Genomic DNA, 27,696 nt, shown 5'->3' on the forward strand with positions numbered 1-27,696 from the left:
GAATCAATCACTGAATGCATATACACAACAATGTAGATCCAACAATAGGCAGCAAGTCTTATATTTACAAATTCAATACCATTTATTTCTTAACTTTTCCATAGTAAGTGTTACTCGTCTGTATCAGTGGAGAAAGTTACCACATAGAGAATTCTCTATTCTAATAACATCACAGGTCTAGACAAAAATATTGTACCAAATCCCATGAAAGATAATTGGGTAATATTGAGAGAGACACAACAGCAAAAGCATAAATATAGCCAATATTCTCATCATGGAAGAAGTATTTACAAAACAAGTTTCAGTAACAAATATCAAATGTAGATGAAATAAAAATATGATGATAACCATCTATAATTTAGTATTACTTTAAGTGATATTGATTGTCAGTGTATATTTACTACATTTCTAAACACTGTTTAGGGAAAGTTAACTATAACTTCATGACAAAATTAAAAATTTTAAAGCAAAAGCATGTTGAATTGAAATAATAACTCTCAAAATATTAGCTTATATAAAAGGAAAAAAAGCAAAAATTTGAATGAATTATCTAGCAACTTAAGATACTGTAGTTAAAGGTGTTTCCAATAAAAAAATAATAACTAAAAGTAAATAACTGTGGTTCTCCTCTTATGCATATTTCCAATGATCAGAGGTCTTTCCAGGAGAAAGAGGCAGGCAGGAAGGGGACTGTGCAAGATGAAGGAGTTGGGAGGGCACAGGGTTCAAGGACACATGGAGAATGGATCCTGAGTCTGAGGTCTGCTGGCATGCCTAGGTTGCCTGAGATGGCAGTCTCTCCATAGGTCAATTTTTATACTTTTACTTGTAAGGATTTTTAACATTCTTTTGAAAGTGACTTTGGGTAGGACATGACTTGGAACACTGAGCATGGAGTCATGAGTCAGAAGGGAGAGTACAGTAACATTAACATAGGTATTAAAAGTTAAAGAAAACTGTGGTTTCAAGCATCAACTGCAGGGAAGGAGGGGTAGTCTTAGAAAGAATCCCCAACATATAAGGAGGGACTACCATACAGTACTATATAATAATGTATGATGTATAATAAAATACAAATTTATGATAATAATATACAATGTAATAAAACAGTATTATTGCTGTATTTAATTTTGGCAATGCCTTCCTAGACATTCCTATGGGTTTAATTTATTAATTAAATTTTATTATATATATATATATGTAAAAGAAAATAATTTTATATATGGGGGTCAGCCAGTATTCAATTATATCCACAGTTTCAGCCATTTCCAGTAGGCTTTACAACATATCTCCAATAGATATGGAGCTTTACTGTATTCACATCTTTCTCACTAAATTGTACAAAATTGTACAGATAATTAGAATTGTAAAAATTTGAAAATTTATGAATTTTTCTTTTCTTTTTCATTTTTTATTAATAGAATTTATTTACAAGTGTCTCAGCTCCTCCTTCCCCTTCCCACATCATCACATCACAAAAAGGTGTCATCCAGGAGACATTTTTGCATATATATGTATATATATAAACTAGCTTTTCATTTTTCCAGTTCTTTGTAGATTAACATTAACAGTTTATTCTTCAAGTACTAAATCTGTAGCTCTCCTGCTTCTACTCATTTTGCTGTTCATTATTCTATGTAGTTCTTTCCAAGTTTTATTAAAATTAGTCTATTCACCATTTCTTATGGTACAATAGTATTCTATCACAATCATACCAGACTTCTTCAGCTATTCCCCAAATGATGGGCATCTCCTTAATTTCCAGCACTTTGCCACCAAAAGAGGGCTACTATAAATATTTTGGAATAGATAGTTTCCTTTCTTTTTTCCCTTATCTCCCTTAGCAACCAAACCCAGCAATAGTATCACCAGGTCTAACAGTATGCACAATTTTTAAACTCTCCTTTTGTAATTCCAAATTGCTCTCAAAAATGGTTTGATCAGTTCAAAGCTCCATAACATTGAATAAAAAATAAGGATTTTAAAATCAGTTTTATGTGAATTGATGCCACTAGTAACAGGTTGTTCTTGTTATTCCCCAATCACTTCCAAAGATTTGACTTTAAGAATTCTGCAGTATTTTTTGTTTAAAATAAATGTTATAGGACTGAAGAATAACCTATAAAAATACAACATAGAGTGGCTTGAATAATGATTAAGTAAAGGAAAGGGGAATAATTAGTCTAAAAAAAGGACACAAGAACTATTTTTGAATATAAAAACTACTTTTTATATTTACAATTTTATATTATATTATATATATATTTATATTATATAATTTTATATTTATTATTTATATTTATAAATAGGATTAGACTTAATTTATGGACCAAAGAATAGAAGTTAAAGACAAGCATATCTGAGTTCAATATCAGAAACAATTCTCTTATATTTAAATTTCTTCAAAATTAAATGTGTCACTTTACCTTGTGAATATCAAGCTCTTTCTCACTGAAAGCCTTGACAAGTAAAAAAGTTGGATGACCACTAGTCAGAGCCAGTCTAAGTTTAAGAATCATAGCTTTATTTATTTATGACTTTATTTATGAAGAAATGTATATTCCATTTTATGGAATTTCTTGTCTAGATCACTACTTTGGAATTTTAGAAAATCACCAGAATAATATACATCTTAGATTGTTTGAACCTGGTTTGCAATCTTCTAGCAGACATTCAGTCAGCCTAAAAATGATTCCATATGTTAAATCAAGTGATACAAGAATATACATTTTTATCTAGATTTGAGAAAGCATCATTCTAATAAAATCAAAATCTCTGCACACGTATAATGTACTAGTGAAGAAAGAGGAATTTATAGCAGTAAAATATGTTTTCTTCCCAAAAGAGAACTGAAGAATTTGAAGTAACTATGAAAAGTAACATATTCCATCCTTCTGTTAAATAACATCAGAAAACATATCCCACTTTTAACAACATTTATTCATTCATTTAACAAGCACGTAAGTGTCAACTCTGTGATAGGAATTAAGGTACAAAGACAGAAAACAACAGTACCACAATGTGTCATCAAATCTTCATGGAAGTCCAAGAGTTGATCCCTTATATCTTCTGGACATGGACATTCACTTTTATCATCCTTAAAATTCAGGAGCATATTGATCTGGTAGAAAGGAAGAAAAAAGAAAAAAATATGAAAAGAGAGCAATCTCTTAAGATATTTTAGGCTATATATGGGGAAAGTAACTTCAAAGGGAAAATAAGGAGCTATCTTTTGATTTATAAAGAATTAAGAGTTTTCAAAATATGTTGCATATGCAACTAAATTTTTGCCCATTTTGTAACTACCAAAAGAATAGCCAACTAGTGATAAAGATCACCCATGCTCAAATTTTTTCCAAAGTTCCTAATACTCAAGGGTCATTAACTTTCTTTTTTCCCTAATTCCAATCTGCTAGTCATCTGAACTTTTCAAATATTTAATCTCATTAATATAGTCAAATGTGAGTTATATTTCATAATGCCTTCTCTTAATTTCCATAACAATATCAACAGAATGAACTAATCCTTGTTGATTCCTGTTGCATAATTATGCACAAAATTTCTCTGCAAGATTAAATAAGGCAATTTAATGACATCCCCTTAATAGTCAGCTCTTTGCCACTACAAAGAAAATTGCTATAAATATTTTGGAACATAGAGGTCCCTTTCCTTTTTCCCCGATCTCTTTAGGAAACAAACCTATCAATATTATTACTGAGCCTAAGGGAATATATAGTATTTTTTTAACTATCTGGGGCTGATTCCAAATTAATTTGTTAAATAATTAAATTGAGTTTCTAAAGAGGTTTAAAACAGCTTGCTAGGAATTTTAGCACTGTAAATTCATTTGAATGTTGGGCCAGCACATTGCAGCTTGGCAGATCCCTTCCAGCTTAATAATTATCCTAAGTCTATTTGAAACCTACAATTTCTATCTGGACTAAATATGACTTGGAGAAGTCCCCCATGACCTAAAGTCACAGGATAGAGTCATATCCCCAGGTGGTTAGTTCAAGTGGCATGGCTCTACATATCTGATGGGACCTATTAGAAATCTCTCTCTTCAGCATTTCCAAATCAATGAATTCCCAGATAAGCAAAATGTGCCCCTTTAGTCTCTTTTTAAATGAAAGATTTTTTTCCATTTTAATTTTTAACCATTTAGGATGCAAGCCTTCCTTTAAAAAAACAACGAATGCTCCAAAAATTAGAAATAACAAACATAGCTTCCAAGGAAGAGATATGAGAAAATATCTCGGACCATGGAGGTAGAACACAGCATATAGTGTCAGATTTTTTTCAATGGAATATTTGGTTTTGCTGATTTTTTTCTTTTATTCCTTTTTAAAAAATTCTTTGTAATATGAAATGACTCTTTCTGTTGGAGGGAGAGGGATACAGAGGATATTTTAGGTAATGGGGAAAAAGATATCAATAAAACATTTAAAAAAATAAAAAAGAAATATCTCTCTTCTGCATATGTTAATAGGATCATTAGCTGTCAGTTATCATAGTATTTCAACTTTAGGCCTGTCCTAGATTATATTATGTGGCTTTGATCAATCTTTTGATTGATCTTTTGATCAATCTTCCACAACTCTATAAGCTAAGTTCTTGCAAGAATTTTAAAATATCAAATAATTTGTGTCAATAAAAAGTAAAGCTTCAAAAAAGGCAAAGACCATGTGAATATAAGAATGGTTAAGAGGAAATTAATGCAAAGAAATGATTACATTAGAGCAGAAGGCACATTAGATAATACACAGCATAATTTGTTCTGATATAGATATGAATGAATAAAATAAAGTATAGAAAAGTGGAAGTTGCATTTCAGCTGCATAGAATGTACCTGCTCTTGAGGTGGAGATCTAAATTCCTTTGTTTTTCTAGCTGTTAGAGCTGCAGACATATTTAAGGCTTGCATAACTTCATTATATCGAAAACGTTGATTATCTTGAAGCTTAGCTACAAAATCATCTGAGAAGGCAACAATGGCTTCTATCCTGTGCCGTACCTGGCAATCACAGAGGTACTGAAGTAGAAGACACATCTGAAAACACAAACGAGAACAGCACATTTAATTTCTTCCTTCATAAAAAGCAAAACTTTTCCATGGAGTACATATGTAGTTAAAGAGTATATGTGTACATGTATATGTGTATATGTATCTTATACATATTAAATATATAAAAATATATACCCATACTTTATAAATTACATAGGGTAGAAATTGCCTGTTCATAGATTGTTGTTGTCCAGTTTCAGAAAACTATTTAGTGTCATTCAACAGCAATTGCTATATCAATATATGGAATGAGCCAAAGATGGAAATAAATCAAAATTATGAACTCTGTAGAAGGTACTTATAACATGTTAGAGCACAACTTTTATGTAATGATTTTACACATATTTGTGCACAGTATATTTGGCAATTTAAAAAGCAGTCATATATCCTTAAAGATGGAAAGATTTCTCTTATCTTTATGTATTTCTTTGCCAAATGTTTCTAATATTCTAACTAGATAACATATCCAGTAATAACTTTTTTCAAAGATAATGAAAAAAGGAAATGCCTAGGAAGAGTGGGTAACTAAGAATATGCTTTCTCATCTTCCAGATACCTTTCCTCAAAAAACAAAAGAATAAGGAAGAAATCCTGACAATTTTATTTAGAGCATCAGAGAAAACAAAAGTACCTTCCTCTCTATCCTTATTGGTAAAACTACACGTTAATGTCCCCACTTGACCATTTCAGATATGATATTATTTTGCATGTGAGTGATCAACATATGAATTTGACTTCTAGGATTAAATGTGAAATTTGTTTACCATTTAAATCCCTTCACCACCTGGTCCATATATATGCCTTTCAAAACGTGAAATATATTATTTCTGTTCATGTATAATACAATCTAGCCAAGCTGGCCTTGTTACTGTTTCTCATCCTCTCCACTCCAACTCCCACCTCTATGCCTTTCCAATGGCTGCCCCTCCAAGCCTAGAATTCACTCTTTCCTCATCTATATTTGTTCAACTTCCTTAGTTTCCTTCAAGGCTTAGTTCAGATATTACCTTCTATATGAATTTTTTTTCTGATTCCTTACTTAATAGTACCTTTTCCCAATAGTACCTCATATTAACTTGATATATATATATACATATATATATATATATACACACACACATATATTTACATAAATATAATACGTCAAAGTATATGCAGTCTTCATTGCCTAGAGAGTAAGCTAATTATGGGTTGGTCTGTTTCTCTTTTGTCTTTGTTATCCAGACTACTGGCACAGAAGAGGTGTTTGATATATACTTGTTGACCAATTTTAACAAATTATAGTAGAACATTTCCCATGAAATAATAGAAAGTTGGTGGATTTTTTTAATAACTTGAGTAATGAGATACTTCTCCAAAGACAAACACGCACACACACACAGCTACCAAATTTCAAATATGCACCAGAATTTGACAATCCATCACAAAAGAGGGTTAAAATTAGAATTCTACATCATGTGGGAAGAATCACAGGGACATTTTCTTGAATTTTCCTAAATTCCATACAATTACCTGCAACTTAACAGGTTCAGGAAGTTTCATTTGAAGCAATCCTTCCTTGGGCATCTTTTCTCCTCTGATCTCTTCTTCACGTCCTCCTTCCAGCCCTTGGTCTTCTGTGTTAAGTTCCTTCTCCAGTACTTCATTCTCTTCCTCCTTATTAGCAGCTTCTTTAAACACACTAGGTTCAATCAGCTGCAAAATGTGTTTCAAGTCCTCATTATTAAAGATCCCCATGATCAGTAGGGTGTAGAAAAGTTTAATGAGAGGAACAAAGAGGAATTCTGTGGTCCCCCCTACTGGATCCCGAGCATGGAGGCTGCCTTCCTTAACAGCTTCTGTTAGCATCTGGATGGTCTTAGATTTTAAGATGTCCAGTGGGAACTCGGGACTAAATTGGTAGTACTCATTACTAATGCTTACAAAACTGGGAGATGAAAACTGCATCCTTGGCCTCAGGGAAGTGCTGAGGCCTATCCCTGGGAGGCCGTGCTTTTTATTCTCATCAGGGAAAAGGGTGATACTCTTGGTCTCATCTGTCATGGGGACAATGAATTCATTGTTCATCATCAGCCTGGCTGTGGCATAGGAGCTAAGGTGAATGTCGATCAACAGGTCATAATAGCCTGTGCGTAACAGGCCTGGCATGTACTTGTTCTCGATGGCATAGAGAAGTTGGGGTTCATCCACATGGCTGCACAAGGCATGGGCCACTCGGTTGTTCCCAAGAGCACAGACAGCTGAGTACAATCGGAGGGTATGATAGTGGAACTTCAACAATTCCTCTTGTTCTGTCAATTCTAATATATCTACAGACCTGCAAAAGGTTATAGGTATTAACAATAAGCTTAAAGAGAAATATAATAAATTTTCATTATGAAAAAAATTACATAGGTATTATTATAGTTACAATATGAAATTAGGATCTAGGGTCATTATTTAAAAAAAAAAAACTTTTACTTTCCATCTTAGAATCAATTCTATCTATTGGTTCCAAGTTAGAAAAGCATGACCATCTAGGCAATGGAGTTTAAGTGACTTCCCCAGAGTCACACAGCCAGGAAGTATCTGAGGACAGATCCTGTCTCCAGTCCCTAGGTCTGGCTCTCAATTCACTGGACCACCAACCTGCCCCAACTATTTTTTTTTAAATAAGCAATGAAAATCTGAACTTCTAAAAGAATATATTAAAGAGTATTTACCCATGTTACAAAAGATGCATTTTTAACAAAACGAAATAGCCCAGGGGCCATAAATAGCATCATCTCACTGATTGGAGATATACAGTTATTAATATTTTAATAGTTATTTGTGCATGTGCCAAACACATTTCCTTGCTAGACTTCAACCTCTATGTGGATAGAGATTACACCCATACCAATTCTCATATTTTTCCTAGTGATTAGTAATCTTCATACAATAGACACTTAAAAAAAGAAAACATTTGTTGAATTGAATTTTTCAAATGTATCTGAAGATAGTCAAAGCACAAACTTAGTTAATGTCTTGAGACCTTTTGGTATCTGGAACAATGGAAACAAATCTGAATCTTCTTCATTATAGCATACCTGCTACATGTCCAAATTATGCCTAAAGTGGAATCTCTGCTTTTCATGCAGAATTTTTCTGACTACTTTTGGAAAACCAAAAAATGAGCTAAATCATCTCTGAGCTTCTAAACTCTAGGGTTTATCATACTCTACACTATAAGAAACAATTTTATTTATTACAGAAGCAACATTATTAAGATTTAATTTTATTACTTGGATTATTAAACAAAATACATAAGAGGTAACAACATAGGGTTGGGGAAAGATACTTTGATTTCACTGGTAAAGGGAAATCCCAAATAGGCAAACCTCTACCAGTCAGAATAAATACCTTTCCTGTCATTTGTAAGCTCAGAAAGGTGTCTAGTGTACTGAAAAGTAAAGTGACTTGTCCAGCATTAGAGACTCTATCTATTAGAGATAGGAACAGATATTTGTTATTTCTGCTTCTGTCATATCAAAGGTATTAGGCCATAATTAAAATATTTAATATTCAAACAAATACAAAGACATTAACACTCACCTCAAAGTTTAAAGAATAAAAATCATGGGAATGTCAAAGCCAAAGGGAAGTATTACTTTTTGAACAAAGGAATACCACTAATGTTGCTGTCTCCCATAAGAGCATATATAATTCTCCAAAGACCATTACTTAATGCAAGAGGAACTCACGGTAATAATGGTAATATTATTTTTGTAAAGTTTTATGTTGTAAAACTTTGATAAGGGGCCCTAGCTCTAAAATTCTTGAAAATGAGCTCATCTCCTATAGCTGTTCAAGCAAAGGAAAAGAACCATGTATTACTTCACATCTTTTCTTTTTAAACCTAATCATTCACACAAAGTATATATATCTCAAGTCACAGTGGGTACCTGTATATTTTATGTATCTTGTTAGAAATATTATAGAATGACAACAACCATTTTCTGGGCCCAACACAGTGCTTGGCACACTGCAAGCACTTAATAAACAAACATCTGTGATATTGAATTTAAATAAATGGAATCATTTCACTAAACATTTAATTGGAGAAATTGACTAATTTGACTAAAATTTGACTAAAAGAAAAGTCTCTTAACAGTAAAAGGAAATTAAAGGTATTTATTTAATTTAATTTTGTTTTGATTTTTATAATGGCCTATTTTTCCCCAAAAAGTTCCAAGGCCATTGTTGAAATAAAAATAACGAAACAAAAACAACCTGTTCTCCTCTGGGATGTGAAGGGACATGAACTGCAAAGGATCCACACATTGTACCAGCCAGCCTTGGCGTTCGCTGATTCGAGAGACATCCACTTTCAGAAATTGGTTTGGCATCCTGCTCCAAAGAACGTGTGTGAGAAACTGCACATGAAGACGTGGTGGACACTGTGGGATAGGATTTTTATGCTCGCTCTTGAATAATCCAGCTGACAGTGGCATTACATTCTGAGAAGAGCAAAGCAGAGAGAAGGACCATTGATAATAAATAACTCTACAATCTAACAGTACATTTATGTAACATTTACTATTCTACGAAGAACCTTCTTCACAACAACAATGCAAGGTTGGTAGAACATGTTCTATTATTTTTTAAAAAGTGAGTAAAATGGGGTTCAGTTTAAATGATCTGACTTAAAGCTGCACATCTTGAAACAGAGTAGTTGTCATTCAGTTGTTTTAGTTTAGTCCAACTCTTTGTGACCCCATTAGGGGTTTTCTAGGCAAAGATACTAGAGCAGTTAGCTATTTCCATCTCTGGCTCATTGTATAGATAAGGAACAGAGGTAAACAGGTTTAAATGACTTGCCCAGGGTCACACAGCTAATAAGTTTCTGAGAACAAATTTGAATTCAGGAAGATTTCTAACTGGAGGCCCAGAACACTCTCCACTGAAGCCTCTAGTGACAGAGACTTAAATCCTATCAAACTTTTATAAATTCCTCAAGTGCAGAAGCTATACCTTTTAATCTTTGTTTTTATAACAACTATTAATTTAATTGAAAACAGACAATGATTCCCAATTTTAATGGCACAAATTCATTTAAAATCATGAATAAAATTTTATACTTTGATCATTAGGCATTTTCTTAATTAATAGTACTAATAACATTTTTATCTTGTGGAGCTCCATAATTATTTTAATTAGAAAAATGCTTCCTCATACTCAAGTATAAGCTTGTAAACCGCTCATGTAAAGTCCATTATAATGGGAAGATAATAATCAATATCCTCAGGAGAGTATGGAAAGTCCCATGTCAACAACTCATTCACTGTGGTTTTTATGACCAAGAAAAACCTCTCACTAAAAGAGTAAACTTATCTTCCTAGAGTCTCTCCACCCTTCCAAGGTCAGACAGATTGAGTCCCAGCTATAGGTCAGAGAAATGGAAAGTAAACTCTTAGAAACTACTAATGTTAAAAACTAAGGCCTTATGCAAATAAAATCTAATCTATATACCCAAGTGATTCCAGTGATTTCCCACTATGCTTAACTATTAATCAATCAATAATCAGAAATATATCTTTTACAAGTGTTTAGTCTGTATTTCACACTTTTAAAAGGATACCCTGTTTTTGATTCATTGGGTCTCAAAGAGAAGAACTAAAAACAAAAGGTAGTACTTATAGAGAAATTAGGAGTTAATGTAAGAAAGTTTCAAAAGTGCAATGGAATGCCTCATCAGATGATAATGTTCCTATAATTAGAAGTCATCAAGCACAGTCTGATATTCAGGTAGAAGTTAAATCAATTAACAAGCACGTACTATAAGCCAGGTGCTATGCTTTTCCCACGACTGCACAATGGATAAAGACACCACAGTGAGAAGATGAGATAGGAAAAGCAAGGTGATGAAAGCCTGAACCAAAGCAGTATTATATGAATAGAGAAAAAAGGGTGAGAAATGAAAGACATTTTAGACCATGAACAATAACATGCTTCACTCATTTTTTACCTCAAGAGTTGTGTAAACTCGTGTTACCTCAGTGTTAGACAGCTTCAATGTTAGTTAGAAACAAATGTAAATTTAAATTAAATGCTAAGAATTTTCCTGAGTTATCTGGTTAACTGGGATTATACTACAAACTTTTAGTTTAACATAAATCCCATAAAGCAGATGAGGGAAGGACTATGTGAACCTGAGACAATTATATTTCCCCTAGGATAAAAAAATTGAGCTATCATAACAAAGTATAGCTGACTAAAACTCCAGAGATAAAGAGAATAGGGCAGAAAGGGTAGTGACAATGTCCTGCTAAATGAATCCTCAATGGTCTTACACTCTAAAATTCATGACCAAAATAACAGCTAGGAGATAACACATCACATTCAACAATGTTATAATAATCCATTTATCTAAAAAAGGCATCACTTAGTTTGTACAAAAAATATTTATAGCTGCACTTTTTGTGGTGGCAAAAATTTGGAAAATGAGAGGAAGCCCATTGATTGGGGAATAGCTGAACAAATTGTGGTATATGCTTGTGATGGAATACTATTGTGTTATAAGGAATGATGAACTGCTTGATTTTATATGAACTGGAAAGACTTCTATGAACTGATGTGGAGTGAAATGAGTAGAACTAGAACATTGTACACAGAAAGTGAAACATTGTGGAACAATCAAATGTAATAGACTCTGCTACTAATAACAGTTCAATATAACAGATCAAGAACAATCCCGTGGAACTTATGAAAAAGAATGCTACCTACATCTACAGAAAGAACTATGGGAGTAGAAACGGAAAAGGAAAAACATATGATTCATCACTTGGTTATATGGAGTTAAGATTTGGGGTTGTGGCTTTTAAAATATTACTCAATTACAAATATGAATATTACGGAAATAGGTTTTGAATAATAAAATATGTTTAAACCAGTGGAATTGCTTGTCAGCTCTGGGAATCAGGAGGAAAGAGAGGAGGGAGAGAACATGAATTATGTAACCATGGAAAAACTAAAAAAAATAAAAACAAAAAGTTATCATTTATTCCTTTCTCACTTGCAATAAAAGATAAGGATACTGGATATGTGATTTTGCTGATATAAAAGACACTAGAGTAAGAGAAATTACTATGAAAACTTTTTAGTATTAACTTCTGCAATTTATAAGCTGAGAGAAAGTTTCCTAGAGCAATGAGAGATTAAGTGATTTGCTCAATCACTATGTAGGCCCTTGAAACAATGCCAGTTCTCCATTCACTACAAAATAATATTCACATTTGTAGCTCCCCTTAATTTTTTAAACTTTTTCCTAATCTTACTGATTTGAAAATAACTGAACAACTAATGAAATTTAATGCCTCTAGACTGTATTATACTCTTCAAATTCTCAGGCCAGATGTATTTCATGCACAAACTTTTCTCTGGAAATTGAGAACTATCAGTAGTTATGCTTAATTTTTCAGGTCCATAAAGTTAGCTCTTTCTTTGGTCTTAGAAATGCCCATGGTAGTCTATTGCGGCCTTTTAAAAGTGTGGTCTGGGGACCCCAGAGGGGTCAAAACTACTTTCATAATAATGCTAAGATATTTTAATTTATAACACGATGGAGATATAAGGCATGTAAAACAAAAGCTCATGGTGGGAGGGAGACTTCAATAAATTTTAAGAGTAGAAAGGGGTACTAAGACAAAGTCTGAGGACTGCTGCCCTACTGTATGCATTCAGAAGCTGAAGAACTCATTAAGTAGTGGATCAGTATTGGAAGATGCTGACAGTTTGCGATATCCAATGCTAGTAAAATACCCAGTTGAACTTGTTAGACTGTTGTTTGTCAATCCTATGACAAAGAGGAAATTCCCTTACCTTTATTCTTCCTAACTCAAACTGGAAAACATTAGGGCTTGTAGCTTGTGCAAAAACTGCAGGAAATAATTTCGTACTTGGCTCAACCTAAAAATAACAAATAAATTGAAAAATTGAAAAATAGAAAGAAATTCTAAAATAGTATTTTAAAAATTACTAAGGAATAAATTACAGCAAGTAACTGCAGAATTTTCCTTCATATCTTTCAAAAATAGTGAAAGAATGCATTTTTATTTATTATGTTTATTGGGATTTTATACCATCCTTTCCCTCAAAACTTCAAGATACAATTCTAACTACAACTTGAATCAGTAGGCATAATTTACACATTTTTTAAAAAATTATTCAAATTTTCTTTTTAAAGACAATTTTACGAACTTCAACATGTTTCAAAATGATTTTTTCTCTTTAATGGAATAAACATTCCAAAAGAAACTCTAAAAGTATAACAGCAGCAAGTAAATATGTACCTGGTAATATGTGCTCAGTTCCTTGCCATTTGCAGTAAAGGTAAGCAACCCACTGGCAGCATCCACTACACAACCGATTTCCAATCCATTATTGTTGCGTCCTTGCCCAGGGCTCATGCTTTCACCCGCGCACACCATATAACAGTTGCTGCGTTTGATGCTGAATTTCAAGAGACATTTAATCTATGTACACCCACAGATAAAGCATACATGTACATTTTGCACACTAAACCTAAATTATACTGCGCAAGCAACAAGCGCATGCTGTAATGGGATAGGTGCATAATGGACCTGATTCTGTGGTTCTGAGCAAAACTTGTTGACTTCAGTGGGAATTCTGAATCAGGTCTTACACTCTTCTAAGTTTCATACCTAATAAGAACAGGTCAACAAGTTTGAAAAGTAAGAATTGACCTGCACCTTCCCTCAAAAAACTCAAACCAAACTGGACTTTTTTTTTTCTGAGATTCAAAAAAGTATAACTATACATAAATTACATCTTTTATTTTCATGCCCTTTCCACCTTGTTCTGAGTCAAGTAGTTCTTTCCAAGTACCACCAAGAAAAGATTGGTTTACTATGTTGGTATGTGAGCCATCAAATATTTAAGGTTCATAAAATTTAGCTACATGTCAAAATCCCTCTATAGTCAACTCCCAGTCACCTGTAATATGGGATGTGCTTTGCAAAGATATAAAAAATTCAGTGACAACAATGAAAAAACTGATTTTAGCCATAAGTTTTAACATTTTGCCCCACCATTAGCCAGAGATGGTAATAAGCAATAAAGCTGACTTCTTTCCCTTCTTCTGCCACTCTCCAGTACAAATAGAGCAAAATAGCCAAAAGTCAGGCAGGAGGAGGGAGAGGAGTTAAAATGAAGTGCTTGGACAATCAATAACTAGTTAATAGGCCTCTGAATAATCAAGAGTTGACTGTCTCTCTGTGTGCCATCTACATATGACTGCCTCCCCAATCACTTATTCTATATCTCCAACCCCTCTCCTCCCATCCACACACATCAAAATCATCTCTCCCACTCAGCAGGCCTATCCTTACAATGGCTCTTTTCTTATTATAGGAAACTCATTAAGTGGTTGCCATCTCTGAAAGTCAACGGTTTCCCCTGAGAAATCTATTAGAAGTGTACTGCTCCTGCTCCCATACTTTAGCAAGGCATTCCTTCAGACTTGTACTAATCCCAAAAATTTTCGAGCCCTTTTATTTAAGGCAGGGGATTAAGTTTCCCAATAACTGAAAATGACATTGGGAGGTACAGGAAAGAAGCAACACTATGGAAAGCTCTTTCCAAGAAAACCTGCCCCAGCAGACCAAAGAGGATGGATGGGCACAGAAGTAGATGGGAATGGTAAGATCTTCTCTTGTCTTATTCTGCAAGGAAGATAAAGACGTCTTCACTTTTTTGAAGGTTTGGTTTGAGTTTGATTCATTTTTTACAAATGGAAAAAAAAAGATGGCACATAAAGATTAAGTGACTTACCCAAAGCCACACAGCGAGTCAATGGCAAAGCTGAGAAAAGAACCCACTACTCCTCAGTCTCCATTCAAATTCTAGCCTCCTACTCTCAACCATTATCCCACTTTTCTCCACATTTTTCTCCCCACCATGACTGAACAGTTCCCAAGATGCATGTCAAAATAACCCTAAATATTTAATAATCAATCATCATGAATCTGGAATTTTTGTTCCTCCCACCCCACTGTCAATCAAGTATAAAGCTACTTAAGTATATGATTATTGCCCATAGCAGATAATTATTCTCTAATTAACAAAATTATTTTCTTCAGATTCAAACTCCTGACTTGTGAGAAAGAGTACCCGAAAAGGACACTGACATGAACAGCCATATTAAATTGTTTCTTTTCAATGATCTAGGACATCAGATTAAATTTAAAAAAAACTCTACGTTCATCAAGACATGCAAAATTTACATTGATTTTTTTTTCAATTAAAATAAAAGTAAAAGAAACCAACCTTTCATGTACTTTTCCTTTTTCATCTCCCAGAGTTACTGTTACCGTCCGAACTCTGTCCAAGTCAAAGACTGTGTCATACTGATGGAAATCTGATGTAATCCAGCCTACCCAGACATTAGCAGGTTCTTGTCCAGGAAAAATTCTCACTGAATAATAATACTGTAAAATATTGATAATTATCAGTAAAATAATTGGTTTACAGGATTTTTAGTAGCAAGATTTAGCCTCAATTTTTAATCTGCCTAAAAATATTTATTTCTTCTTTTAAAATTGCCTAACCTAATGAAATTACTTTAACAACAGAGTAATGGTTTCCAAGAATCTAATATGTATGCTAAATCAGAAATGAAAGAGGAAGAAAAAACATATTTCAAAGAAAACATGCTAAGGTGTTTATGGACAATTTTTTTTCATTCTTAAGTATAACGAATTTGTCATATCATTATTATTCAATTATTCCTACAACCTCTGAAACTTTCATGCCCAAAAGATATGCATTTTTCCTAGAGAGTGATTTTAGAAACCATTTTTTAAAAAAATATGTCTCCCTTTTCCTAATATTCCACTGCTTAAAATTCTAAGAAAATATTATAATTTGATGTTTTTATAAGTATAGAAGAATTTGTATCAGACAAAGGGATGTTACCACTGGCATTGTTTTTCCCATTTGGGGTTTGAAGAGGGAAATCAAGGCAATTACACTGGCAGGGGGGAAAAGTGGTCCTTGCCTAGATATGGAAAACTAAATAGTTCATTCCCATTTTTCAACTACCTTATCAACTGCTTATATGTATCTTTTGCTGACTTCTTATCTGATTCAATTCCACCAGGAAAAATCTACAAAGTTCCTATATATGTAAGGCATTGGAAATACAAAGGGCAAAAAACATTTCTTAAACATGAATGTCTTCTATGGTCTCATCCTTGCCCTCTACTTTTATCTCTCATTTTTCTCCCTTGGTGATTTCACTATCTCCCATAGTTTCAGTTTTCATAACTATGCAGATGGCTTTCAAATCATTATTTCCACCCCCCACCTTGTCCCAGATGTCTAGTCCAATATTTCTAGCACTTTCCTTTAATTTCTTTCTCAGGATTCAAACTCAATATATACCAAAGTTAACTTCATCTTTGCCTACCCTAAATTACTCTATTTTTGTTGATAACATTACTATTTTCCCCATCATCAAGATTCATAACTTTGGAATTATCTTTAACTTTCCCCTCTCCTTACAATATAAACATGTATGTGTGAATATACACATGTTTACATATATGCACACACATATTTTGTAAGCAGTTGCCAATACTGTTGCTTTTTCCTCCTTAATCTCTCTCACATTCATCTATCTCTTACCATTTATTCCCATAGCAAATTACCTAATTCAGACCCAGAACACTAAGTGAAATTTCCCAACAAATGACCATGATGAAGAAGACTAGAGATTATACATACTTCTGAAAATCAAGAAAGGACATTTAACTTTACAAATAAATTACACGATAAAACCTGAATAGATAGCCTGATTTTCTCTTGTAAATATTTTCCTCAAATAAAATTCTCATTATGCCACATTTGCTTTCTTTCTTGGTGTGACAAAACCAAATGCTACAAAAAAGGACCCATAAAACTTCATTCTTAAAAAAGAAAAAAATTAAGTAATCATTTTTTAAATGTTGAAATTTTTGGAAGCAAAACATACCATTTGGCAATGTACAACATAGTAAATAAGAAATATAATTTTAAGAAAAAAATGAAAAAAAGACAGCAACTTCATACCGTAGAGGTCTGCATCAAGTAATCATAATCATCTCTGTCATCTGCAAGAACATCTTCAGTGAGTCTTGCAGAATGGCTTGTGCTGTAATCTGGTTTTGTCCTCCTGAGCATAAACCTGGAAAGTGTTAAAGGACTAAGGAATAAACACAGTCACACAGTACTGCCTCATATAAAAAAAAAGATACAGCTTTTTATATTACCTACAAAACATCACATTTGATAATCTGATTATTATGATCTCTACCATTATCTAGAGTTGATCATTGTCACTAGATGGTGGAAATAGTCACTTGGTGGAAAATCATTAACATGTTGTCTTAAAAGACTTCTGATATAATAGTTACAGTTAAACTGAAAATATGAAAATATTTATTTAAAAGGGTACTCTTTAAGTTTCTTTCAAGATGACTGATATTTATAAACTCTCAGGAGAAAACATTCCTCTGATATAAATTAAAGGTATATACAATTATGGTGATGGTACCATTACTAAATATGTAACTTTGAATAGATCAGTTCAACTCTCTGAGACTCAGTTTATTTTAAAGTTAATAATAATAAAAATCTATCAATTATAATAATTCTTAATAATAATAATTTTAATTTAATATTTTCATTTTAGGAATATGACAAGGAAAATGCTTTATAATTTTAAAATTTCATACTTATGATGTTATCATTGGAATCATATGACATATCTAAAATGTTTTTCAAACCTTAAAAAGTTAAAAATAATTTGTTGTACCAGCAACATGGAAATAGGTTCTGATCAAGGACACATGTAATACCCAATGAAATTGTGCATTGGCTATGGGAAGGGTGCGGTGAGGGAAGGGAGGGAAATAATGTGATTCTTGTAACCAAGGAATAATGTTCTAAATTGACTAAAAAAATTAACTAAAAATAATTTGTTGTTATTAAAATAATTTGCATTAATTGTATATGTGAAAAGCTACTAGAGTGGAAAATCTTTTACCTTCTTCTACATCCCCTCCCTCATAAACACTGAATAAATGGTTAAAATCACACTGTTAAGTGTTAATAACCTTTGTTTCAGACGAGAAGGCTTCTCCTGAGCATAATCTTTGTGGTTATTGAATTCTGGTTTTGTGGCTTCTTTTTCTTTTTCCACCCTGTCAGGTACCAAATGACCATGAGCTGTTTTCATCAGAACTTCAAAATCAGAATCAGCATCATAATCTTCTAAGTCATTCTTTGGGCCAAAAAGGCTAGTGCCTGGGAGTCCTCCTGCAGCAGTTTTGGAGAATACTTCTGCACACTCAATAGGCATGCTTAGGCGGTAAAACATGATATCTGTGCTGCTGTTCTGTGAACTGAAAGACTTCTGAGTAACCTTTAAACATGGAGAGCTGTCTATAGTGCCATCTATCCTGGTCACCTAACAAGTGAAAATAACAACAATTTAAATCATTTACAACATTCTTTTCATTCTTTTTAGGGATTAGAATTCACTTTGCATTTTTCAATCCTCACAAATTGCTTAAAGTTTAAATTATTTTGCTAAGGGATATAGGTACAAAATAGAGACCCCATTGGGCTTTAGAGAGCAATGTGGACCAAGTTGAATGATTCTCACTCTTGCCCATTCTCTGACTAGATCCCATTGAGACCTTCCTTTCCCCATTTACTTCACTGCCAATGCCCTCTTTTCTTCTCCCCTTTCCTCCTGCTGCTCAATGCTAAATATACATGGTCACAATCATGAGAGAGAGTTGAAAGTGCCCATTCTTCTATGACATTCAAGCCCATTTCCAACTTTCTTGGCAATTTTGGTTCTGGGCCCTCTTAACCTCCCAGGTTCAGGGTTGACATGGCTCTTCACACTGTATTGATGAGTAGGGTGTTACCAACCACAAACTTTCCAGTAAGATGGGATATCACCAAGCCATATAATTTGTTCCTACTCCTGTGCTCTCCAAACTACTTTGCCTTGCCATTCACCCTATTGCCATACTGTCTGGACCAATAGACCTTACCATATACCCACTATCTGTATATTAAGGGCCTCTATAGTTTTCCATGCATCCTGTAACTGAGCCATATTTGTACTGTCACTCATAATTAGGATGTGAGTTGTTTGAGTGTAAATACTTACACTCAAACATCTTCTTTTTTATTTGTATATACAGTGCTTATCACAGTGCTTACCAAAGCACTTAAGTGATTCTTCATCCACCCATTCATTGGGCTGCTTTATTGACTAGAATAAGAGATTCATTTTTCACTTCTGCCATTAATCTGATTAATGGTTTTAGGTAATTAACATAAGTTTTACATAACTTCTTACAAAAATGTATTTGAATGAATGAAATTGAATCTGCAATTGCCTATGAAAGAGAAATATTATTCTTCATCAATGAGATAAATTGCTATATGTGTAAAGGAATTTGGAAAGGTCCTTAATAGTAGAGGCAAATCAAATACTGACATTATTTGGCTATAGTAAATAAAATTCAATATTTTGTACAAGTAAGTTATTACTTCTAAACCAAATGATTAAACAGGGCACAAATATTAAAAGAAACAACTTTTGCTTTTTTTAAATATCATGATACACCATGACATTGTTCGTATTACTAGAACAGAATGTCTATTATTAATCACTTCACTTAAAAAAATTTTTTTCTACCATAGGTCTATAAGGAAGTATGTTCTAGAAAACTAGTTTTCTGAAGAAAAAAAAAGAAGAAAGATATGCGCTTTTTTGACAGCAAGCAAATCAAGTTGGGTATAAAAATTTACAATTTACAATCCATTTCACAGTAGTTAGGTGAAGAGAGCCCAAGACTAGGCAAGGTGAACTAAAGCCTGGAAAAAATCAGTAGGGAGCACTAGCAAGTCAATTCTGAACTCTCACAGGTCAAAGAAAAGTGGAGACACAGGTGATAAACAGGTTGACAACATCACAGGCTAGTTCCCAAGACAGGGCTTATATTATTTTTAATTTTTCTAATCCTGTATCATAGAAAACTATGTGTTGCGAAAAATGAATGTTGAATAAATATTTGAAAATACCAATACAATGAATGTAATTAATCTCTAAGTAGAAAACAGACCTCAATATGTTCATGATTTGATGGTACTTGAAGAAACTGAGGAAGCCGTTTGCTCAGCCACATAGTAATATCCCTGTTTGTATTAACAGCAAATGGTTCATAGCCTTCTTGTAAACCACAGATGGTGAAATATTTCAAGGTGCTGACATCTTTTCCAAAGTTCATCCTTCCCACCTGAGCCACACCTAAGCTACATACTGGTATGAATCCTGTTGGAAGAAAAACAACAAGCATCAAAATTCCCCAATATCATGTGGAGTAGAAATCTGACAATATATTGGTCTATTACTCCAATTTTTTTTAAAAAAGATCTCTCAGGAACTTAATGTAACATTAAGAAATCAGGGCAAGAAGAGTATATATAGGATGGTAAAAACAATACTGTTACAACCAGACAGTTTCTTCTTGCCTAAAGAATATTCTTTGGGGAGGAAATCTTTTGGAAACATCAACTTCCAAATTTCAGATCTGCAATAGAATAGTCACATTTTCATTGCCAATAAAAAGACTTGAGAACTGTTTTTTTTTTCATTTTTTACCTAGGCAGTGTCTAATATTTGGGTAAGGAAAGAAAACTAAATTAAGAAGGACGCTTTTAGAAAGTTCACAAACAAGTGAAATAAGTGTGATATAGTGATGTATTATGAGATAATTTCAGCAGGGAGGTCAAAGACTCATTCCAATGAAACATCAAATCAAAAAAATGCTTGATCTAAATTCGTTTGTATAAAGAAAAACAAGAGACTAATATATAGTTAAAACTCTGTGTCCCTTTCTTGTTTATACATGCTAAAGACCTGATGCCAGTATAGATCACCATTTGATGAAGAAAGAGGTTCTGAGTTTGATCCTCTATCCTCTTCATCACAAGTAGCAATTTTTTATACTCAGAATTTTGTCCAGTGTTGTGAATTTAGTAGGTGTTTAAAATGCTTCTTAAATGAAAAATTCATTGTAATTAGAAGAACACCAGGGTTAGAAAATCCATCCATTTCTGAATGTAATATCAAACTATGTCTTTCTTACATCTAGAATTCAACAGACTTTAAAAATGAAATAAGATAATACATGTTATAATAAAAATGTCATTGTCACACTCTAGATTTTATCTCTTCTTTCTAAACTATTCATTTTAGAAAAAATCAATGTACCCATTTAAAGTATACATAAGGTACATTAACCAATAATTTGAAGATATAGTTTATGGATTTGTACATAACTCAATGATAACGCCAAGGACATCAGAAATATGACAATAAGATAGAGTTTTACACTAAAAATGTAGAAATTGTTCTGCCAGTGTGATTTATGCCTCCTTTTTTATTAAAGTCATTATTAAAATGCAATGAGAACCATATGCAATTGGCAAACCAACAATACTAAAATAATATTTAATAATTTATAATAACACATCCTATTTATATTCTCATATGTATGAGTCTCCATATAAGTGGTTATCAACTGATGCTACAAAGTAGAATCCAAGAATGTACATAGCTGTTTTCAAGGAAGTATCAGTGATGATTACCATCCTCAGGCAAAATAAATCAGCTAAAACTGAATCTATCAGACATTAATGCATAAGTCAAGAGAATTGCTCTTCAAATAAGATGTTCCTAGAGGGCCCTATATAATAAAAGGTACAGTTCTTTGATTATTAGACCCTACAGTAAATTTGAGATAGTCTGAGTTGCTTTAGCATAAATTGACATGGCTTTATTTGTTATAAAGTAGGAAATAGTAAATAGAAATGTCATATTGGATTATAGATGTGGGTTATATTTGCCATATTTATCAAGGGTCTTAAATGTTTTTATATTTACTACACCAGAGGAATATGACATATGCATAATTTCAGACTACCCAAACCTCATTAAAATGTAGGAAAATTAGCCAGTAAGATAAATTTAAATGATTCACTACAGGGTTATCAGCGTTTACTTCCTTAAACCTATGTGATCTCAATAATGTGGTTACTCCCTCCACAGCTGCAAACTGCAAACCATTCATTCCTTTTTATCTTCTGTTACTCTTTATTCTTCCATAAATCCTTCATAGGGATCCATCTAATATGTTGGTGGCGACAGTGGTAGAAGTTCTTCCAATTCTCTTGACATTGCAAATATACCAATGAAGCACACAGGTTATCTATCAGTTATTCCTTTCTATAACACTTTTTTTTCCTGATTTTATATCTCTCTGCTGAGATATTTTATATGCAACTTTCTCTACATTTCTTTATTGGCAATATGCCATGTCCTAAAACTTCTCACCATGTATTTCTTCATTGCTCTTTGGGTGTTCTGCAATTTTAATTCTTTCTGTACAGCATCACCAGAAGAATACTTCCATGAAAAAGGTAGACTTTTCTTTCAGGGACAGAGTGTCATTAAAAGCACTGTACTTTCTAAACTATTAACCAGCTTTTTCTCTAACTCCTCTTCAATTTTGGGTATAATTCACTATTCACTTGCAGTATCTAGTAGATCACAGAATTGAACAGAATAGCCTGCACAATCACTCAATTGAACAGAATAGCCTGCACAATCACCATTCTTTTATACACTTAGCTTTTCCTTTATAAGTAAAGTTAAATTATTTCATAAGATTATGGATCTCATTAGAGAGACAAACAATTGTCCCAGGATTTGTGAAAACCAGAGCACATAAAAAACATTTCAAGGAGGAATAGTGTAACATACTGGAATTAGAATAAAGAAGACCTGGGATAAAATCTTAGCCTCTCTCTGCCTTAACATCTTTATCATTAAAATTTAGGTGATTGACTCTAGGCCTCTCATATACCTTTCAGGTATAAATGTAGGAAAAGTTTCACCATTTATATAGAATCTATTTCATTATGAATCTGTGCTAGAAATAATAATAGATAGTATTTTTATATTATTTAAGGTTTTCAAAAACTGCTTTATACATAGTATCTCTTTGTATTCTCACAATGACTCTGTAAAGTAGATCCATTATTAGAAATGAGGAAAAATGAAACAAAAAGAAGTGACTTTCCCATAGTTACAATGTTAGTAAGAATCTAAAGATAGATTTAAACTCAGGTCTTCCTGATTCTAGGTCTGTTGCTCTATTCACTGTGCCACATAGGTGACTCCACAAAAGTGGCAAATATCATCATTGAGTATATATCTCATTGTCTCTTATACCTTCTACCTTTCTGTCTTTAGTTTCTCCCTATTTATTAACAAATATGCTCAGGCATCCTCCACTGGTTAAAATAAAGAAAGCCCCACAAAAGACCTTCACAGAGGGAAAAACAAATAAAAAATAAGAGAAGGAAATTATGTAGGTGATTTAGAAGGTATTGAACTGGTTAAGAAGTGATTTAGGGACTCCTGGTGCAAAGATAGCAGAGTAAGGATGTAATTTGCCCAATCTCTTCCTTTTACTCCTCCAAATAACTTTAAAACAAACTCTCTAACTGAATTCTGGGGCAGTTACACCCAGAAATACTCAGAGAGTCAGCAGGAGGTTCTTCTCCTTAGGGTATGAGGGACAAGCAGTCAGAGCAAATGCAGGATATACCCCAGTATTGGAAGGGTGAGGCCCCAGTCCTCATAGCAGAGAAGCCTCAATCCAAAGCAAGCCAACAACAGGTCAGGAAGAGTTAGCAGATAGGTCTCAACTACTCATTAGGAATAGAACCTCACCCCTAGGGCAGGAACAAAGCCCTAAACCCCACAAACAGAAACTTGGGGCAGTGACTTCTCCAATCCAGGAACATAACCCAACTTTAGCATACAATAAAAAGTTACAGAATGCTATGAAAAAAGAGCCTAACTATAGAAAATTATTATGGTGACAGGGAGGATCAATGCACAAACTTGGAGGAGAACAATGTCAAAATAGCTACAAATGAAACCCAAAAGAAAAAATATGAATTGAATTGAGGGGGGAAATGAACTTCAGAAAGTGTTGAAAAGGGACTTTAAAATCAATTAATGGCAGCAGCTGGTATAATTCAGTGGATTGAGAGCCAGATCTAGAGACAGGAGGTCTTAGATTAAAATCTGACATCAGACACTTCCTACCTCTATGACCCTGGGAAAGACACTTGACCCCCACTGCCTAGCCCTTACCACTCTACCTTGGAAACAATAAATAGCATTATAGATTCTAAGGAAGAAGGTAAGAGTTTTTTTTTGAATCAAATAAGCAAATTAGAAGGAAAATTTGGAGTAATACAAGAAAATCATGAAGTATAAGTTAAAAGATTGTTAATGTAAGCAAAGAAAATGGGAAAAAATATAAAAAATTCACTTAAAAACCCAACTCTTTAAAAAGTAGAATTGGCCAGGTGGATAAGAGAGGTACGAAAAGGCATTGAAGAAAAAAAAAACTTTTAAAAGTAGAAATAACCAAATAGGAAAGGAGGTATAAAAACTCTCTAGAGAAAATAATTTCTTAAAAATTAAAATTGGGCAAGTGGAAACTAATTACTCCATGAGAATCAAGTAACAAACTCAGAAGAAAGAAAAAAATGGAAGATATGAAATATCTCAGTAGAGAAATAATTGGCTTAGAAAACTAAGGAGGTATAATTTAAGAATCAATTAGACTAGGGAGTCAAGATGGCAGCTTAGAAGCAGCAGAAGTTCAGACTTCTGAAAACCCTTCCTTACTGATCACAAACTGATTGCCCTTAGGAGACTGAAAATCAAAACTACCAACCAGACAGAGACAAGGAACCCTCCTGCTGGACTCAGTCTAAAAGGTATGCCCCTCAAAAGCCAGAATCTGAGAAACTCAGGTATAAGGGGAAGGCAGAAGAAAGGTCTCAGGACCCCTCCCCGAACCCACTTAAAGCCCTAAGTGGGAACCTTTTGGTGGGCAAAGGCACTGTCTGGAGAGTGTACCTTGCAGGCAGGGTTGTGCCAGGCTCAGAGCATCGAACACAGGTGGAGGGGAAGGAGCTGGAGAGGGAGTGTAGAGCTAAAAGCCTGGACAGAGCCAGAAAGACCCTCTACATTGCTCTAGCCTTCCAGGAGGTTTAGGCCTCAGGGCACATCCAGCCCAACCCAGCTGAACATAATCCCATCAAAAGTCTTCAGAGGTCAGGGAAGACCAAACTCCAACAACCCAACCTCCCAGATTTCTGGACTTTAATTTAATCCAATCAAAAGCCTCCAGTGGACAGGGAAGCTCAAACTACAACACCCCTCCCCCACAGACTTCTAGACCTTCTGTTGAAGCTCCAAGAGGGGAGGCTGACAGAAACGCCCAAAATCAAAAAAATGAGAGGAGCAAGAGCACAGACAAATACGGGGAGCAAAGAAGGGGTAAATATGAGCAAACAACAGAAAAAGAAGAAAGAAATTATAATAGATAGCTTCTGTACAGGTAATAAGCAAAGAGCAAATGAAACAGAGGGGGAGGGATCAGCAAAGGAAAAATAAGAAATCCCAGCGGATTGGATATAGGCTTTGGAAGAACCCAAAATGCATTTCAAAACACAATTAAGAGAGGCTGAAGACAATTGGGAAAAGAACTTAAAAACTAAGATAAGTCATCTGGAAATAGAAAATAGTGTCTTGAAAACCAAAATCAACCAGCTTAAAAATGAGGCAAAGGAGATGAAAGATGAGGCAAAGAGGATGAAAGATGACCTCCAAAGAAAATCAGACCAGAAGGAGGATGACCAAAAAGCCAGGGATGAAATCCAGTCTTTAAGAACCAGAATACAACAACTAGAATTAAGTGACCTCAGAAGGCAGCAGGACACTATATAACAAAACCAAAAGAATGAAAAAATTGAGGAAAATATGAAACATCTCATTGACAAAACAGAAGATTTAGAAAATCTTTTGAGGAGAAACAATTTAAGAATCATTGTTCTACCAGGAACATTATTCCTGGTATAGTATATATATATATATATATATATATATATATATATATATATATATATGTATATATGTATGTATGTATATATAGTATATAGAATAATAGGAAATTATTCAAGAAGACTGCCCTGATATTCTAGAACAAGAGGGAAAAGTGGAGATTGAAAGAATGCACAGATCACCTCCTTTACTTTATCCCCAATTGATAACACCCAGGAATGTTATAGCTAAATTCAAGAACTATCAGACCAAAGAAAAAATATTACAAGCTGCCAAGAAAAAGTCATTCAGATACCATGGAACCACAGTCAGGATAACACAGGATCTGGCTGCATTCACACTGAAGGACTGAAAGGCATGGAATATGATATTCCGGAAAGCAAGGGAACTAGGTCTACAACCAAGAATCAACTATCCAGCAAAACTGACTGTATTCTTACAGGGGAAAGTATGGTCATTCAACAAAATAGAAAAATTCCAAGAATTTGTAAATAAAAGACCAGACCTGAAAAGAAAATTGGATGCCCAAGCACAGAACTCAAGAGAATAATCAAAAGGTAATTTAAAAAAGAGAGAAAAAAGAAAAACAAAACAAAACAAAACAAAAAAAAAACTTTTTTTAAGAGACTCAATAAGTTAAAATGATATTTATGCCTATAAGAAAACAGGTCATTGGTAACTCTTAAAAACTGTTGTTATAACCTGAGCAGCTAAAAGAATTACTCTTAGAGGGAACAGTGACATACTGTATAGGATGAAATAACAAGACATAAATAGTTATATAGATATATTTATGCATAAATACATATGCATGTATAAATATATATATATATATACAACTAGAGCTAAAAAACAAGGTTAATACTAAAAGAAATGGGAAAAGAAACAAAAGGGGTAAATTTATATGTCAAAAAGAAGCTCATGAACAGAGCAGGGAGCACATCGATACACTGGAAGGGTAAAGATATTGGAGACAGGAAATACTCAACTCTTACGTGCATTGAAAAAACCCAAATAGGGAAGAACAATCCAATCCATTGGGGCAGAGAATAGATTCACACCCTATAGGTGAGTAGAAGGGTAACAAATGGACTGGTGGGGAAGGAAGCAGTATAAGGGAGCGAGAGGGTAGGGGATAGTTTTAAAAAGACTGTAAAGAAAATAAGGGGGGAATAAGAAGGTAGGGGTAGAAAGGGAAGTAAAATAAGGGAGGGAACTAGGGGGGACTGACTAAAAACAAACATTAGTGTAGAATGAAATAGTGAAAGAAGAAAAGGCAGTACTAGGAGTAGAAATCAAAATGCTGGGAAATAGACAGCTGGTAATCATAACTCTGAAAGTGAATGGAATGAACTCACCCTTAAAATGCAAGCGAATGTCAGAGTGGATTAGAATCCAAAACCCTGCCATATGCTCTCTGCAAGAAACACACATGAGGAAAGTAGATACGCATACGATGAAAGTAAGAGGATGGAGCCAAATCTATTAGGCATCAACTGATAAAAAGAAGACAGGAATCACAATCATGATATCTGACAAAGCCAAAGTAAAAATAAATCTAGTTAAGAGAGATAGAGAATGTAATTAAATCCTGACA

General features: G+C 33.7%; 1 protein-coding gene across 2 annotated transcripts in view; it reads right to left on the reverse strand.

The window, feature by feature from the left end:
• Positions 1 to 27,696, reverse strand: part of RYR2 (ryanodine receptor 2) — a 760,518-nt gene that overhangs the window by 272,573 nt on the left and 460,249 nt on the right. For both annotated transcript variants that reach the window (XM_056816085.1, XM_056816086.1), the window contains 11 exons: positions 20,230 to 20,438; positions 18,199 to 18,551; positions 17,153 to 17,267; positions 15,371 to 15,531; positions 14,876 to 14,905; positions 13,375 to 13,534; positions 12,905 to 12,991; positions 9,317 to 9,543; positions 6,578 to 7,382; positions 4,850 to 5,050; positions 3,016 to 3,121 (listed from right to left, as the gene is read on the reverse strand). In XM_056816085.1, the coding sequence (XP_056672063.1) occupies positions 3,016 to 3,121; positions 4,850 to 5,050; positions 6,578 to 7,382; positions 9,317 to 9,543; positions 12,905 to 12,991; positions 13,375 to 13,534; positions 14,876 to 14,905; positions 15,371 to 15,531; positions 17,153 to 17,267; positions 18,199 to 18,551; positions 20,230 to 20,438 (2,454 nt within the window). The remainder of the gene's footprint in view (positions 1 to 3,015; positions 3,122 to 4,849; positions 5,051 to 6,577; positions 7,383 to 9,316; positions 9,544 to 12,904; positions 12,992 to 13,374; positions 13,535 to 14,875; positions 14,906 to 15,370; positions 15,532 to 17,152; positions 17,268 to 18,198; positions 18,552 to 20,229; positions 20,439 to 27,696) is intronic.

The sequence above is a fragment of the Monodelphis domestica genome, chromosome 2, assembly GCF_027887165.1.
Source record: "Monodelphis domestica isolate mMonDom1 chromosome 2, mMonDom1.pri, whole genome shotgun sequence".
Lineage (NCBI taxonomy): Eukaryota > Metazoa > Chordata > Mammalia > Didelphimorphia > Didelphidae > Monodelphis > Monodelphis domestica.